The 13,531-nt window shown below is 44.8% G+C and overlaps 1 protein-coding gene across 1 annotated transcript in view; it reads left to right on the top strand.

The window, feature by feature from the left end:
• The window catches only part of RUVBL2 (RuvB like AAA ATPase 2), a 220,411-nt gene that overhangs the window by 109,249 nt on the left and 97,631 nt on the right, over window positions 1–13,531 (top strand). The window contains exons 9-10 of the mRNA XM_069605872.1: window positions 581–704; window positions 4,643–4,737. Of these exons, the coding sequence (XP_069461973.1) occupies window positions 581–704; window positions 4,643–4,737 (219 nt within the window). The remainder of the gene's footprint in view (window positions 1–580; window positions 705–4,642; window positions 4,738–13,531) is intronic.

The raw sequence follows: 13,531 nt of genomic DNA, 5'->3' as shown, positions 1-13,531 counted from the left end.
CAGCATGTAACCCCAAAACCCAATATCAAAGTACCTGCATTTTCTCCTTTTGTGTGTCTGCATTTCTTCCCCTCATTATGCCACTTGAAATTCTAAATAAGAGCAATCATGATTAAGTATATACTCTTTATAGGACAAGCCTAAACATACGGTCTCGTAATGACGTGGTCTTTCAAATGTTTATACTCCTTAACTGTACTGTGTGTTTGTGTGTCCCTTGTTGGAAGCACATCACAAATGGGTGGTTTGGACACACTAAGCTTTGCCCTTCCCCTGAGATACACTGGGGTTTGCAGGAAGTTTTTCCAGTCAGTAAAACTTTGAGGAATGTTTTGTGGTTACATGGCTGAAAAGATGAGCATGGTATTGTCCGGCTAGTGGATTTTGGGGTGCAGTATTTGTCTAGGCATGGAAGTGAACCCAAGTGCATTAAATCGTTGACTTATGTTAGAACTCAGCTGCCACATAGGTTTCACTAGAACTGTTGTGACTGTGTGAAACTGTGCACGAGATCCTTGGCACTATCATGCCAACTTTCAACTTCATGTCAAGCCTTTCATCCTCTACTTTCCCTTTTCAGACAAAGTTTGTCCAGTGCCCTGACGGCGAACTGCAGAAACGCAAGGAAGTTGTGCACACAGTTTCTCTCCATGAGATTGACGTCATCAACAGCCGAACACAGGGCTTCCTTGCTCTCTTCTCAGGTACAAATAACACATTGATACAGAAGTACATGCTTTTGTGGGGCACCTACAGTGCATTTCTGGGGGTAAGCTCATATGGAGTCTAATACTCAGGAAATGTTTGTACTGCTTATTTACTATAGCATTGACCGGCCATTATTGCTGGGACAAAATGCCCACAGCTGGACACCTATATCAATATCTTTGCTCTGCTGCACTGCTCGATCCCAGAATGCTGGCCATGAACAGCCCAAAGATGGAGAGAAAACAGATCTTTAAAATAATTAAATTGATTAGTGTTTTGGGAATATTTGTAACTGCAAAACAAGACCTATTTGAGAGGGAGAACTACTAAACAGGAGAGAAGATTGGATTGATTGTGCCAGAAGCAAAAATAGAATAAAGCAAGTAGCGAGAGGGATTACAAAATGCCATTAAGCAAAAAACAAAGGACTGCTGGGTGGGTTTCCCCCGCTCTCAACAGAACCCAGTCCTATACCTTGTGAAATCTCCACCCACCCCCAAAAAGTTGGTAGGTAAGGCTGCTAATGCCCATGGTCCTAAATAATATTTCTATTTTCTAGCACAGAATTTCTTTCTAAAATTAGTAACACTGTTTTGGGAATCTTGAGGCCCACCATGTTGGATGTTAGTTTTAACTTCTACTTTTTGTTAGTATCGTTTTTTCTAAAGTCCACCTCAAGAACTTTATAAGACTATCCTCGGGCAGTACAGTAACTCAACTTAGTATAAGTCTGTACCACTCATGGTAATGGTAGAGTATCAGAGCAGGCAGGCTTATCTTAGGGGGGAGAGAGGGCTGCAGGTAGGCACAAAGAACTTGTAGCAAACATATGGTCCAAAGCAACACTTAAACCATGATATACATAAACATATATACTAGCAGAAGTACCTGTTCTCCGAACGGGATCTGTAGACCGACATGACACTGAGCCTGTAGGTCGCTGTTCCGATCTGCCTGATCTGCTTTGCACCCTGAAGTAAACTGCACTGAGAATGTGTGTGGCTGGCTGACATACCCCAGAGCAGACTTTGGGGGGCGAGTGTTGGTGTGCTGCTGAATACTGGGACCTTCTGTGCTCTCTCCCCACCCATAACCTCACCCTGGCGTGGTGCACTTTGTTGTAGTGCAAATATCTTGGAAACGGTGCATCCTAGGGCCTGGACCTAGAGTTTTGTTCCTCCTGTCGGGGCAGGACCTTTTACGACCACATTGATGTTTTGCTGATTTCAGGCAACCGTCTTGTGTGTGAATGTGCTGAAATCCGGTGAAACCGGTGGGGTGTCCAAATGTCATGTAGCTTGTAATGTCCGGAGGGTCCTAACGGGTAACTATGCAATATATGGGGCAGATTGGTGTAACGGTGTGAAATTGTATAAGGAATAACGCTTTGCCAAGCCACAAACCGACAAACATATTTAGAACTGTGCTAAAATCCAGGGAACAGGGTGACGTACCCAAATGTCATGCAGCCAGTAATGTCTGGAGGGTACTAACGGGTAACTATGCAAAATGTGGTGCAGCTTTGTGTACCAGTGTGGACTTGTATAAGGAACACTTCACCACAAACTCATTTTGACTTATATTATGATAAAACGCACCCACGTAAAGCAAATCCTTTAGATAGGTAAATACTATCACAATAGGCAAACTCAATATAAACCAATACCATACTACTTGTAAGTAAACCACGTGTAAAAGACTTCTAGAATAGCAGCAGGCAATTCAAGGTAAGAAAAACCACTAAAAAATTTGGGGGTTGTTCAGTTTCTGGAATAACATGGAGGTACAAGACCAACACAAGCAGGTAAACCATTTACATAGCTTGTAATTACTTGTTAGATTAGAGTAACTAAGAGGTAAGTAGTAACTTTGCAATCATTTTAAGAATGACAATGTGATTCAAAGATAATAACTTTGTAGCAAAACCATGTAACCTAGTCTGTTTCAGGAAATAGTTATTTTACTAATATTACAAAGTAAGTATTTGGCGACACTTGTAACTTATTCTGTTTTGGGAATAATGCACGTACACTAACTGAAGTAGCAAGTACTTAGTTACTTTTTATAATAGAGACACAATTTAAAGCTAAGTAAGAACTTTAACACATGGTTTGAGATCCTTATGGTAGGAACCACTCCAACATAAGGTACGTTACTTTAGTAGTCTTTTTACAGAGCATAGGTTTAAAGAGTCTTTCCCCTTCTAGTTCGGAGTGTTTTTTAGGGTCAGATTGGAGGTCCAAAGTAAAGAGTTACTGTGCAAATCTTGAGTAGGCGTTCAGTAACAGTTCTTGTGGAGAAAAGGGTTCAGGTACTTTGGAGATGGCTCCCCGCATGTGTTCCAGTGTTGGCATGGGTAAACCTAGACGGGCGATTTCTCAACTACACAAATTACCCTAGAGTCCCACAGTACCTGAGGAGTGCTGAAGATGAAGATGGATGCCTTCACACAGTAGTAGCTGAAGACCTGGTCTCATGTTCTTTGGTCGTGGTGACGAAAGGAGGGACTCTGGATGGGATTTCACAGCAGCGGTCACAAGAGGGGACTCCTAGCAAAGGATTCTTCGTGCTTTAGTGCGGATCTGTGGATTTGGTGCCTTTTCAGGGACACCAGTGAAGAGTGGTTCTCGTCCAATCGATTTGCCTCGCATGCTCGGTCCTGCATTCTGGTGAGGGGACTTTGAGTGGAAGCTTGCTTCTGGAGGTCCAACAGTCCACCAAATTTTCAGGGAGATTCGTTCTTTGGAAGACTATGCACTGCAGGATGGTCACAGGACCCAGGGTATAGGGGGTTTCCAGCCCAGGAAGGTCGTGGGATGGCCCAAATTGCAGATCATCTTGGCATTGATTATGTCCACCAGTCTATGGGAGGCGGTCGTCCTCTTCGGAGCTTCCCTGTCAATTTGCAAATGAGGTCAGGACAGCAGCGGTCACTTCAGACGTTACTGGAATCGGCTGCAGGTGTCTTTGGTCATCTTCGTCGTTTATTCTGTTCCAGTGGTCGGCTTGTCTTCAGCTTCCAGATCCAGGCCGTTTATCCAGGAACCTAGCCAATCAGCACATGCTGCATTCAAACTTTGGTGGCTGGCTGTTCTGAGCAAAAGCCAGCCTCAGTTAGAACTGGATCCAGGCAGGCATGCCAGAAGACTAGGGCTGCAAAGGTTTGGACACCTCCCCAGTTTCCTGTCTTCAGACGCACTGGAGCCTCGGCTGGCTTCACGAAAAACTCCTGCCAAAGACAAAAGTCCAACCATGAACACAACCCAGGACGGCAGAACGACCAAGAAAGGACAAGCTCATGAAAAATGGCGAAAAAAGAGACACCATCACTCCGGCACAAAATTTGGTAGAACACGTCCACCGCCACCAGCCATAAATGTATGCTTGCCACTGTTGCAAGAGCAGTGAGAAAGGGGGTTCTAGGTAACCCCTCAGCTCTCCTCAAAAGGTGGGGTGAGCTGTTTTCACCATAGAAAATATAAAAGATATCCCTCTACCCTTGGTAACAGTTCACACAAGGAAAATAAAAGAAAATGTAAAGGGATGACCAAAGTGCTTCCAGTAGCACTGCACAAAGGGCGCTGTGCAACAAAATTAAATTACAGATGCCTTGGAAAATATGGACTCCATAAAAATAAAGTTCAAAAGTAATTAGCAAGGGTTCCCATAAACAGAGTAAAAGAATGAGTGAAAAATGCTTGGGGGGGAGGGGAAGGAGATTCGGCATAGAAATGAAAAATCTACGTAACACATTTCAATAATCCAAACCTGGGTGGTTGGGAGTTTGTTACGGACTACTGGTGGAAGCACTTACTGTTGAAGGTCTGCAACACACAGGCACCATTTACTTGCATTTGTTTGAGTGCATTGTTCAAATCCCTTGTGCCACTATCCCCAAGCCAAAGAAAGTGTTTTTATATATCTGCTCCAACAGGAGACACAGGGGAGATCAAGTCAGAAGTGCGTGAGCAGATCAATGCCAAGGTGGCAGAGTGGAGAGAGGAGGGGAAAGCGGAGATCATCCCAGGTGTAAGTATGTGGCTCCCTCTATATCTAGTACTTTGTTTTCTTTCTGTATTGTGACAATTTTGGTAAAACTGTCTTGAAGCCTTTGTGCCTAGAAATGTACCTGCACAGGTTTAGGCCCAAAGACTCCCACGCAACTGCCATCAAGGGCTTCAATGGTGAACTGCTGCTGAGGTGACGAAAAGGAGAGCATGAGTAATGAGGGGGCAGACAACATGATCTAGTAATGACATCTTTGTAATTGCAACTCAGAACATGTAGTTTTCCATCCCATTAGCCACATTTTCTGGACTTTTATCATCTTGAGTACCAGGTCCTTTATCTGGCCAGACTGAAAATCATTAGAGACCACCTCCCTAGACCCAGCATTAAGCACTTTAAAATTGCAGCTCATTTCCATTATATTGTGATATGAGCAAGCCTTTGAAGGTCTAAACATGTCCCACGGATAGAATTTGTTTTTATTTTTTATTGCCATTTCTTAAACATAACATCTAATCTACTCCTAACCGCACTCCTACCTTGTCCCTCCCTGGGTTCATGCAGTGTCTTTGCATGAAAGTTCCAGTGGTTGTAGGCATTCCTATGCAATGCAACGACATTGTTGTCCTTGCAAATCAATTTAAGTCTGCTAGTCTAATGTTTTGTGGGCACCACTGTTGCATATAATCACTCTTCAAATGTTCTACCTCTTCTGCCCAATCACTCCCTACATTTCTCTGCATCTCCTTATATCCTGTTGTGATCCACTCCATTGCCACTATGTCCCAGAGTTGTGTAGCCAGTAGATTACCGTGGGTGGATCCGTTAATTTCCAGTTTTTGGCCATCACCAGCCACGCTTGTATTAACATCGACAACAATGCTCTCTTAAGCGATTTTAAAATTGAGGGTTCTACTGGTTCTAACTGTGAGAACAGCTCATATTCCATTGGAGTCATTTGTTAGGGGCATCAACTAAAGTACATGTGGGCCAGCCAGTCTGTCAGTATTGTCCGTCTATTTATATGTTGCATGAGATATGTGGTAAGAAAATGAAATATTGAGAAATAAGGAAAAAATAGACGGGTGGAAACGATGAGATTTGAAGAAATCTGATTATTTATTAAACTAATAATGTTGAGTGACTTAGATAGACTGAAGTAAAAGGTGATAGAGACTTGGAGCTGCGACGATTGGTGCATACTCATATTGTATTTTTCTGGAAAGCATTTATTTGTGTGAAATAACAGTGGTTATAGTTGTGACTAAGTCGTGACGTAGGACATTACTCTGCTTGTACTTTTTGTGTAGACAGCTGCCAAAACACATGCCTAAGCTTAAGCCAAACAGTGCAGAATGGGTTAAGGGTACAGCAGATAAAATGTTCATGCCATGGCCACAAGGGGATCGATGTCTAAAGAGGTCCTGCAATATATGACGACATACTTGCATGCAGCTTATACAGGAACTTAGTTAGAAAAAAGATTAGCGAGCTTAGAGCTCTGGAAGATGTACCAGGAGGGGAAGACCAGTCTCCTGAGGACTGGGTGCTTAATCAGTGTAAAGAAGGGGGAAAGAGCCTTCTGCTCCCCCTTCCGCGCCTAAAGTAAAAGGCGATGGTTTGAAAGATAAAGGATTATATCCTTTAAGAGAGCTTAATGCAGCGACTGGGTATGTCACCTGCATGTAGCAGCGATGAGAGTCCCGAAAAGACTCTAGAAAGAGATGTTTCCTACAGACCCACGGGACAAGTGTCTAACCAGGCATGTCACTAGATATAGAGAGAAATAAAAATATGGAAAGGAGAGAAAGACCAAGCCGACGAGGTAGCGCTCATACAGAACAAATGGATGGGCGGTCAGATATTGCACAAACTTGAAGGAAAGAGCATTGAGGAAGTAAGGCAAGAAGATCAGGATGAACAGGACAAAAAAGACGGGGAACAAGAGAAAAGACAAAGAGGACAAGGCTAAAAGAAAGGACAGACAAAGGGGAACAGCTGTATCAAGATGAAAATAAGAGAGCAGAAGAACAAAGTACGTTAATAGGCAAAGCGCAATCGAACAAGATAAGCAAGAAAGAGGAAGAACAAATTGAGATCGGCTACAAAGACGAAGAGATGAAGGAATGCGTAGAGCAAACAAGAGGAGAGATGAAGAGACAGGAAGAGGAAAGAGTTAGAGAAGAATCTAAAACAAAGGGAAGTCGATGAAGGAATGGAATGGAAGAGAAGGCAAAGGTCACGCGACATTGATCGCATAGAGAAATAATTAATGGAACCCAGTAGTAGCTTGGGAAAACCAAGAATTCTTTCCGGCACATGAGCCAATGCCAGGCCCGTCTAGAGTAAATCTAGAAGATGATTTTGATATCAGAAGCATTAGAGATAAAATTGATAAGGTTTATCATGACATGAGGACCAAGAAAGAATTTAAAGGCAGGGGAAAAAATTATTGATTTGAAAGTATGCAGCCGCAAGGCAAAGAGAGAAGCTTGTTTAGCCTCAAGCATAGAGCTTTGTCTTTGGATAGGCTGACTCTGAATAGAGACGAGAAAGAGGAAAGTCACACGAGTTGGGGACAGGATATGTCAGACGAAGATGGCTCAACCTTCTGTGGGGAAGCAGGGGTTAGTGTATATGGTCCTGAAGGGGTGTTCTCCTACGGACAGAGATGTAAGATGGTCTGATATAGACCTACCTAAATCTAAGGGTTCATAGTCACTGGGGTGCCTCGATCGACCTAAAGGGCGATCCCATAGTGAGAGGGGGTACTCACCACCTTGTGAGTAGATTAAGGTAATTACTGGGAAGAAGACAGTGTGGTATTGTCCCTGCTATGGAAAACATTTACTTTAAAAAAAAACAAATATAGAGTCAAAAACTACCCCTCTCATTGACACACAGGAGTTGCAGGCAGACTACAGAAGGCTAGGTTTAATTATAAACTAGCGATACAATCATCTGACTGTGCAAAAAATCGCACAAGTAAAAATAAATGTATTTATAATCAGAAATTAGATAAAAAGGCAAACAGGAACTACACCATTTGTTTTTGTACCGAGTAGATACACAAACATTTTTGTATGTGGTGTGGTTAGTAGCACAAAGGGAAATTGCATGTACTGCTACGACATTAACAGTTGCGTACTGACGAGGGAGGATGTCGCAGGAGGGATGCACTGGAACTGTCAAAACCCGCAACTGGCAAACTTCACTTCAGTGGCTGTTTCGTGTTTCAGCTACCGCAAATAGCAACAATGCGGTTCCTGGCTCTCAAGGTGGACTGTCCTTGCTTCTGGTGTCCTGCACTCTGCTGAGGGGGCTCAGGCTTGGTCAGTCCTGCTTCGTGGGAGTCCAGAGGATCTTCCAAAAGCTTTGGTCCAGCATAAAAGCAATGCACAATCTGGTGTTCCTCTCCCTGGCTATACAGTTTCCTGCAGCAACTATGAGGAAATACAACCAGCTCCGAGATGGATGTCCAGGTGGCTTACTTTGGAGTTGATTGGTCCCACCGACTCAAAGGGAGAAGTCGTCCTTGCAGCAACTTCTATGTCGATGCGAACTTGGCATTTCAGCACTGCAGCAGGGCTTCACCAGGCAAACGAGCAGTCCATGAGTTGCAGCAGGTGTCCTCTTCAAGCTCTTATTCAGTTCCTTAGTCCAGTGGTCGACTCTGCCTTCCAAGCTAAAAGACTTTCCTTTTATTCAGTTCGCTCCCATTCATTCCAGCCTAGCTGTCACTCACCCACCAGGGTGGCTGTCCTTGCCAGCCAATCATCACAGAGTGCATTTGGGTCTCCTGGGAGACTAAGCACAGGGAGTTTCGGGCACCTCCTCACTTTGTGCCTCCCCTGGACACTCTGGAGCCAGAGGTGGGCTTCACTTCTGAATCCCGCCAAAGGCGAAATGAACAAAGAACAAACCTGGTTTGGCGCACAGAGAAAATCTCTAGAAGGACCTTTCCACAAAGACATGGCGAAAAAAGAAGACTGGGGACCATTTTGTAAAAGTTGGCTCTGCGCCATTTTGAAAAAGATGGCTCCTGCCATTGCTTTACCGGAGCCGTGAACGCAGCCTGCTGTAAATGCAAACCATAGTATTTCAAATAAAACCACTGCCACCAGCCATTCTGTGGGTAAAGGGTAACCTAAAAATGTTTACATGAGCATCTAGACACAGGGGTGACCAAGTAACCCCTCCAGTACTCTATTGTAAGATGGTGTGTGCTGGGTCTAGAAAGTTACAATGCTAAGTAAAGTCAATTTCACTTTACTGCTCTGTAAAACAGTAGTTTATCCCAGAGAAGGTATTTAAACCTTGTGAAATCTGAAAGACTTCCCTGTGCCACTGCACTGAAGGTGCTGTGTGACACATTGTAAAAGATGTCTATCGAGATTGTCAGACTCAACCAAAAGAAACAGAGCTAAAATGCACATTAAAATACATGAGAGAGTGGGAAAAAGGGTCACACTCTCTCCAGGTTAAAAAAAACCAAGTCCTCAAAATCCAGCAAAGTCCCTAACCGGCTTATTGAAGGGGGTTGGAGAAGTTGAGATTGAACTGAAAGCAAGAGCAATTTTACCTTGAGCACGACAGTATCCAAGTCTCAAGGGGCAGATGAGGGTATTTTTAAGACTATATCTGCCATGATGGATCAAGGTATTTTAGTGTCGTCAGTCACCATGCAATACCGCAGTGTATCAGATTAAGAAATCAAAAGGGGGGTCATGGCGTTTAATTCAGGACATGGGCCCAATTAATCAGATTGTAGAGGCAGAGTTTCCTCTAGTTCCTAATCCAACGATCTTATGTAGTATCCCTATTGAGGCACAATATTTCACTATGATTGGCTTGAAAAATGAAATTTTCTCAATCCCATTGCATAAAGATTTTCAAGATCTAACGTCATTTATGTTCAGAAACACTAAGTTAAAAAGCACGATTACTCCAGGGGTACTGTGAGTCTCCATCGATTTTTTCAATAGTGTCCTGCAGATGGACTTAAGCAATATTTATTTGTTGTGTTGAAATACATAGATGATATTTTGGTCTGCAGCACATCAGAAGAAGAGTGCAGACGTGACTTAGTTCAGCTAAAATAATCATTAGCTGAGAAAGGATATAAGGTGGACAAAGAGACTTCAGTATTGTCAAGAAGAGGTGTTGTACATAGGACAGTTAATTTTGCATGAAGGAAAGAAAGTTACACCTGAAAGGGCTGAGGCCATTTTGAAAACCGCACACGATAAAGCACATGCAGCAGCTTTTGGGACTGTGCAATTATGTGAGGGCATGGGTATTCGATTATAGTTTTTAAATTTGGGGATGACATTATTTCTTCCTCTGCGTCTATCACAAAGAGACCAGTCCCTGTCTTTTCGAGCAACAAGGGAATTTCTGTGCTTGATAACGGAACCTGGGGGTGGGATTGTGGGTTTTCCCAGCATATGAGTGATTCTCCTTCCGCATCACTATGGCTCTTGTCTTTTTTTGCCAAAATGGTTCTTATCATCTTTGTTATAGTGTTTTCTAATCCCCGTTTCCATTTTGTCAGTCAGTATAGTACATGGATTTTTTTCTGTGCTCATGTGTGCCATGTTTCCATTTGCTTCTTCAGCATGTATTTGAACCTGGATTCGTTCTGGTGTATTTAAGTGTACGATATTTTGAATTTGCTGGTGGATAGTTACATCGTCAGCTTGGTCCTCTGCCAAATATGACCCGTCTTTCTCTCCCATTTCTTTTGTGCTTCAAAGTCTCATTGTTGTCATCTAAGAGGATTACCTCTTTAAATAGGTGAAGTGCAGACAGTGCTCAAAAAGCAGAGACTACTCGCAATAGATATTTCTCCACTCTCTCGTTAGCTGAAATAAGGGGTATTTACCATCCGTACTCAACCGTGCTCAACCAGCTGGATTTTGTTTCTTGAGGCGCTTGCTATAATCTAAATATCATTTCCAATAGACACCTGTGATATTATTTCTCCAGCATTGGATCTTTCATGGATTCACATGCTTAGAATATTCCCCGTCGTCAGACTGGGACCCCTCGGGACACATATATAGCCTTTTCCAATAGGAAAACTTCCGACACTTTTGTGTCCCATCTACGTCCTTTTAGGAACCGCCTACGCATGCTCCGTAGGCCGTCCCCGTATAAGAGGCAATCCCCCGCGGTTCCCCTTCAGATTTCAACCGTCTCCAAAGTAGTGGGATCTCCTCGCGTTGTCTTACTATTTTGTACAAGGTTGCATTACTGGAATTTGAGTACAGAAAATGTCCTCTGTGTCAGGAAAAGCGCTGTTCCGCCCATGCGCGACGTGCGGCTTGAAAAAAGTTTACGAGGGGGACGGACATATGGATTGTATATATTGCCTCCACCCTCATCATTCGGCGGATAACTGCGACATATGCAAAGGGTTTTCTCAAAAAACCCTCAAAGACCGCAGTCGACGACTTGTGGCATGGCTGAATGATGGAGCGGGGGCATACCCCCCTTCGGAGGTAGGCTCCACACAATCGGCGAAAACATCACGCCGCGCTACCTCGTCGGAACCACCGGCGAAGAAATCTCGACCGACGGAAAAAGTGTCGTCTGGAAGAGACTCCTCGTCAAAGAAATCATCTTCATCAAAAAAGCATGAAAAGGAAAGGAAATCCTCCTCGGGCGATCATCATAGATCGACCACGAGTCGAGAGTCGAGTAAAAGCAAGTCGTGTGTGGAAAAGGCGGGACCGCCAAAACCACCTGCTAAGTCACCGTCGTCGACGGCGGCCCAGTCATCGGCCTCCACCCTGCCACTTACGCAGGTGGCATCCACCGTCCCACCGACGACAACGTCGACGATGGCCTCGTCGACGGGGGTTCTACAGGAGGCCTGGAGGCCTGAAGTTTTTGATCCGACCCCCCCGGATACTTTACTACAAGAACAGGCTGTGTTGCTGTCCTCGGAGGACGAGAATGAAAGAATAGCTGGCCCAGCAGACCTAGGGCTACGAGTGGCTGACAAGTCGTCGACGAGAGGATGGTATCTGCCCCTCTTCTCAATCCTCAATCTGTTTTGTCGTTGGAAATTCTGTCCACGCTTCAGTCGTTGTTAGTCGTTGGACCAGAGACTACCTCAGGCAAACCTGCCACAGTCACCCGTCGACGAGCCGGGCCCGTCCCGTCAACCGACGCACCTACGCACACCAATCTCAGCACTGGCACAAGAGGAAGGTGAGCTGCCAGATTCGGAGTCTGACAGGGGAGCCATGTCGGATATCTCATCATCCCCCTCCAGGGATCCAACCTGTGAGTCAGAGGTGGAGTTGGAAACCCCTAGAAGCCCAGCTCACCCGTCCCCTCCGGACGACATTGCGTCATTCCATTCTATGATGGAGAAGGCATGCAAAGAATTTGGTTTGTCCCAGGAAGAACAGAAAAACTGTTTTTTGTTCGACCACATGGGTAAGAGAAGGAGGTCTGTGTTCTCGATACCAATACTAGACCATGTATGGAAGGAGGGGTTGCAGACAATGCGTCACCCGTTTTCAGAGCCGGCAGTGAAAGGACGCCTGGAAAAAAAGTTTAAGGCTCCAGAGTCTACCCCCAAGTGTTTATCCTCCCAACCAACGCCAGACTCGGTGGTGTCGGCGGCAGCGGCGAGGAAGGCGAAGGCCCAGCACAAGTGCACGACGACTCCTGAGAACGAAGCGAGACGCCAAGATGCCTTTGGCAAAAAAGTGCTATCCGTGGGAGCGACTACAGTAAAGGCCGCAAACTCTCTGGCAATTGTTGCCAGATACGATAGGGAGATGTGGCACAGGCTAGCTCCGTTGCTTGATCATCTTCCGGAAGAGCATAGGAAGGCAGCAATGTTACTCGTCCGAGAAGGTGAGGAAGCCTCAAATCACGCAATAAACATCGCGGTGGACCTCGCTGAGTCAGGCTTCAAGCAAGTCAATAATGGGGTTGTATTACGTCGACAGTCATGGCTTAAGTGTACCTACTTCAGGCCAGAAGTACAATACAATGTTTTAGAAATGCCCTTTGAGGGAGACCTTCTTTTCGGTGAGAAGGTGGACGAAGCCCTAAAGGGAATGAAAGAGGACTCGGACACGGCACGTTCATTGGGTGCCCTCCAGAGTGGCAGAAACTACAAGTCTTTTCGTCCCTTTAGGGGGGCTTCAGGTCATTCAAGATTCTCTGCATCTGGAGACAGATCCTTTGGCAGATCAGCTTACCCCTCCCAGGGATACAGACGTGCCTCCCAAACGGCAAACCGTCGCCGGAACTTCCAGACTTCCAGGAAAAGACCATCATATCCGTCGTCGTCGAGAGACAAGCAAAATAAAGATCAGCAGTGACATACAACACACCGTTCTGGGGGGAAGAGTTTCAGCATATGTCGACGAATGGGAACGAATAACGACGGATCAATGGGTGCTGGATACTATAAGAAACGGACACTCTCTACAATTCAAACACAGCCCTCCGCAAATTCCACCTGCGTTCACCGCTCATTCCCATCTGAAGATACTGCAACAAGAGGTAACACTCATGTTAGCAAAGGGCGTGATAGAATTAGTTCCAACATCACAGAGAGGTCAAGGAGTCTACTCAAGATATTTAGTCGTAAAAAAGCCGAACGGCAAATGGCGTCCCATTTTAGACTTACGCGATCTCAACAAGTCTTTAAAGAGCCTAAAATTCAAGATGCTCACTCTGCAGGAAGTGATCCGCGCCGTTCAAGAGGGGGATTTTCTAGCGTCCCTGGATTTACAGGACGCGTATTTCCATATTCCAATGTGTCGGAAACACAGGAAATTCCTAA

The sequence above is a fragment of the Ambystoma mexicanum genome, chromosome 1p, assembly GCF_040938575.1.
Source record: "Ambystoma mexicanum isolate Mex_15411 chromosome 1p, UKY_AmexF1_1, whole genome shotgun sequence".
Taxonomy (NCBI): Eukaryota; Metazoa; Chordata; class Amphibia; order Caudata; family Ambystomatidae; genus Ambystoma; species Ambystoma mexicanum.
The sequence above is the reverse complement of the archived record's forward strand: the minus strand, read 5'-3'. Positions and strand labels throughout refer to the sequence as shown.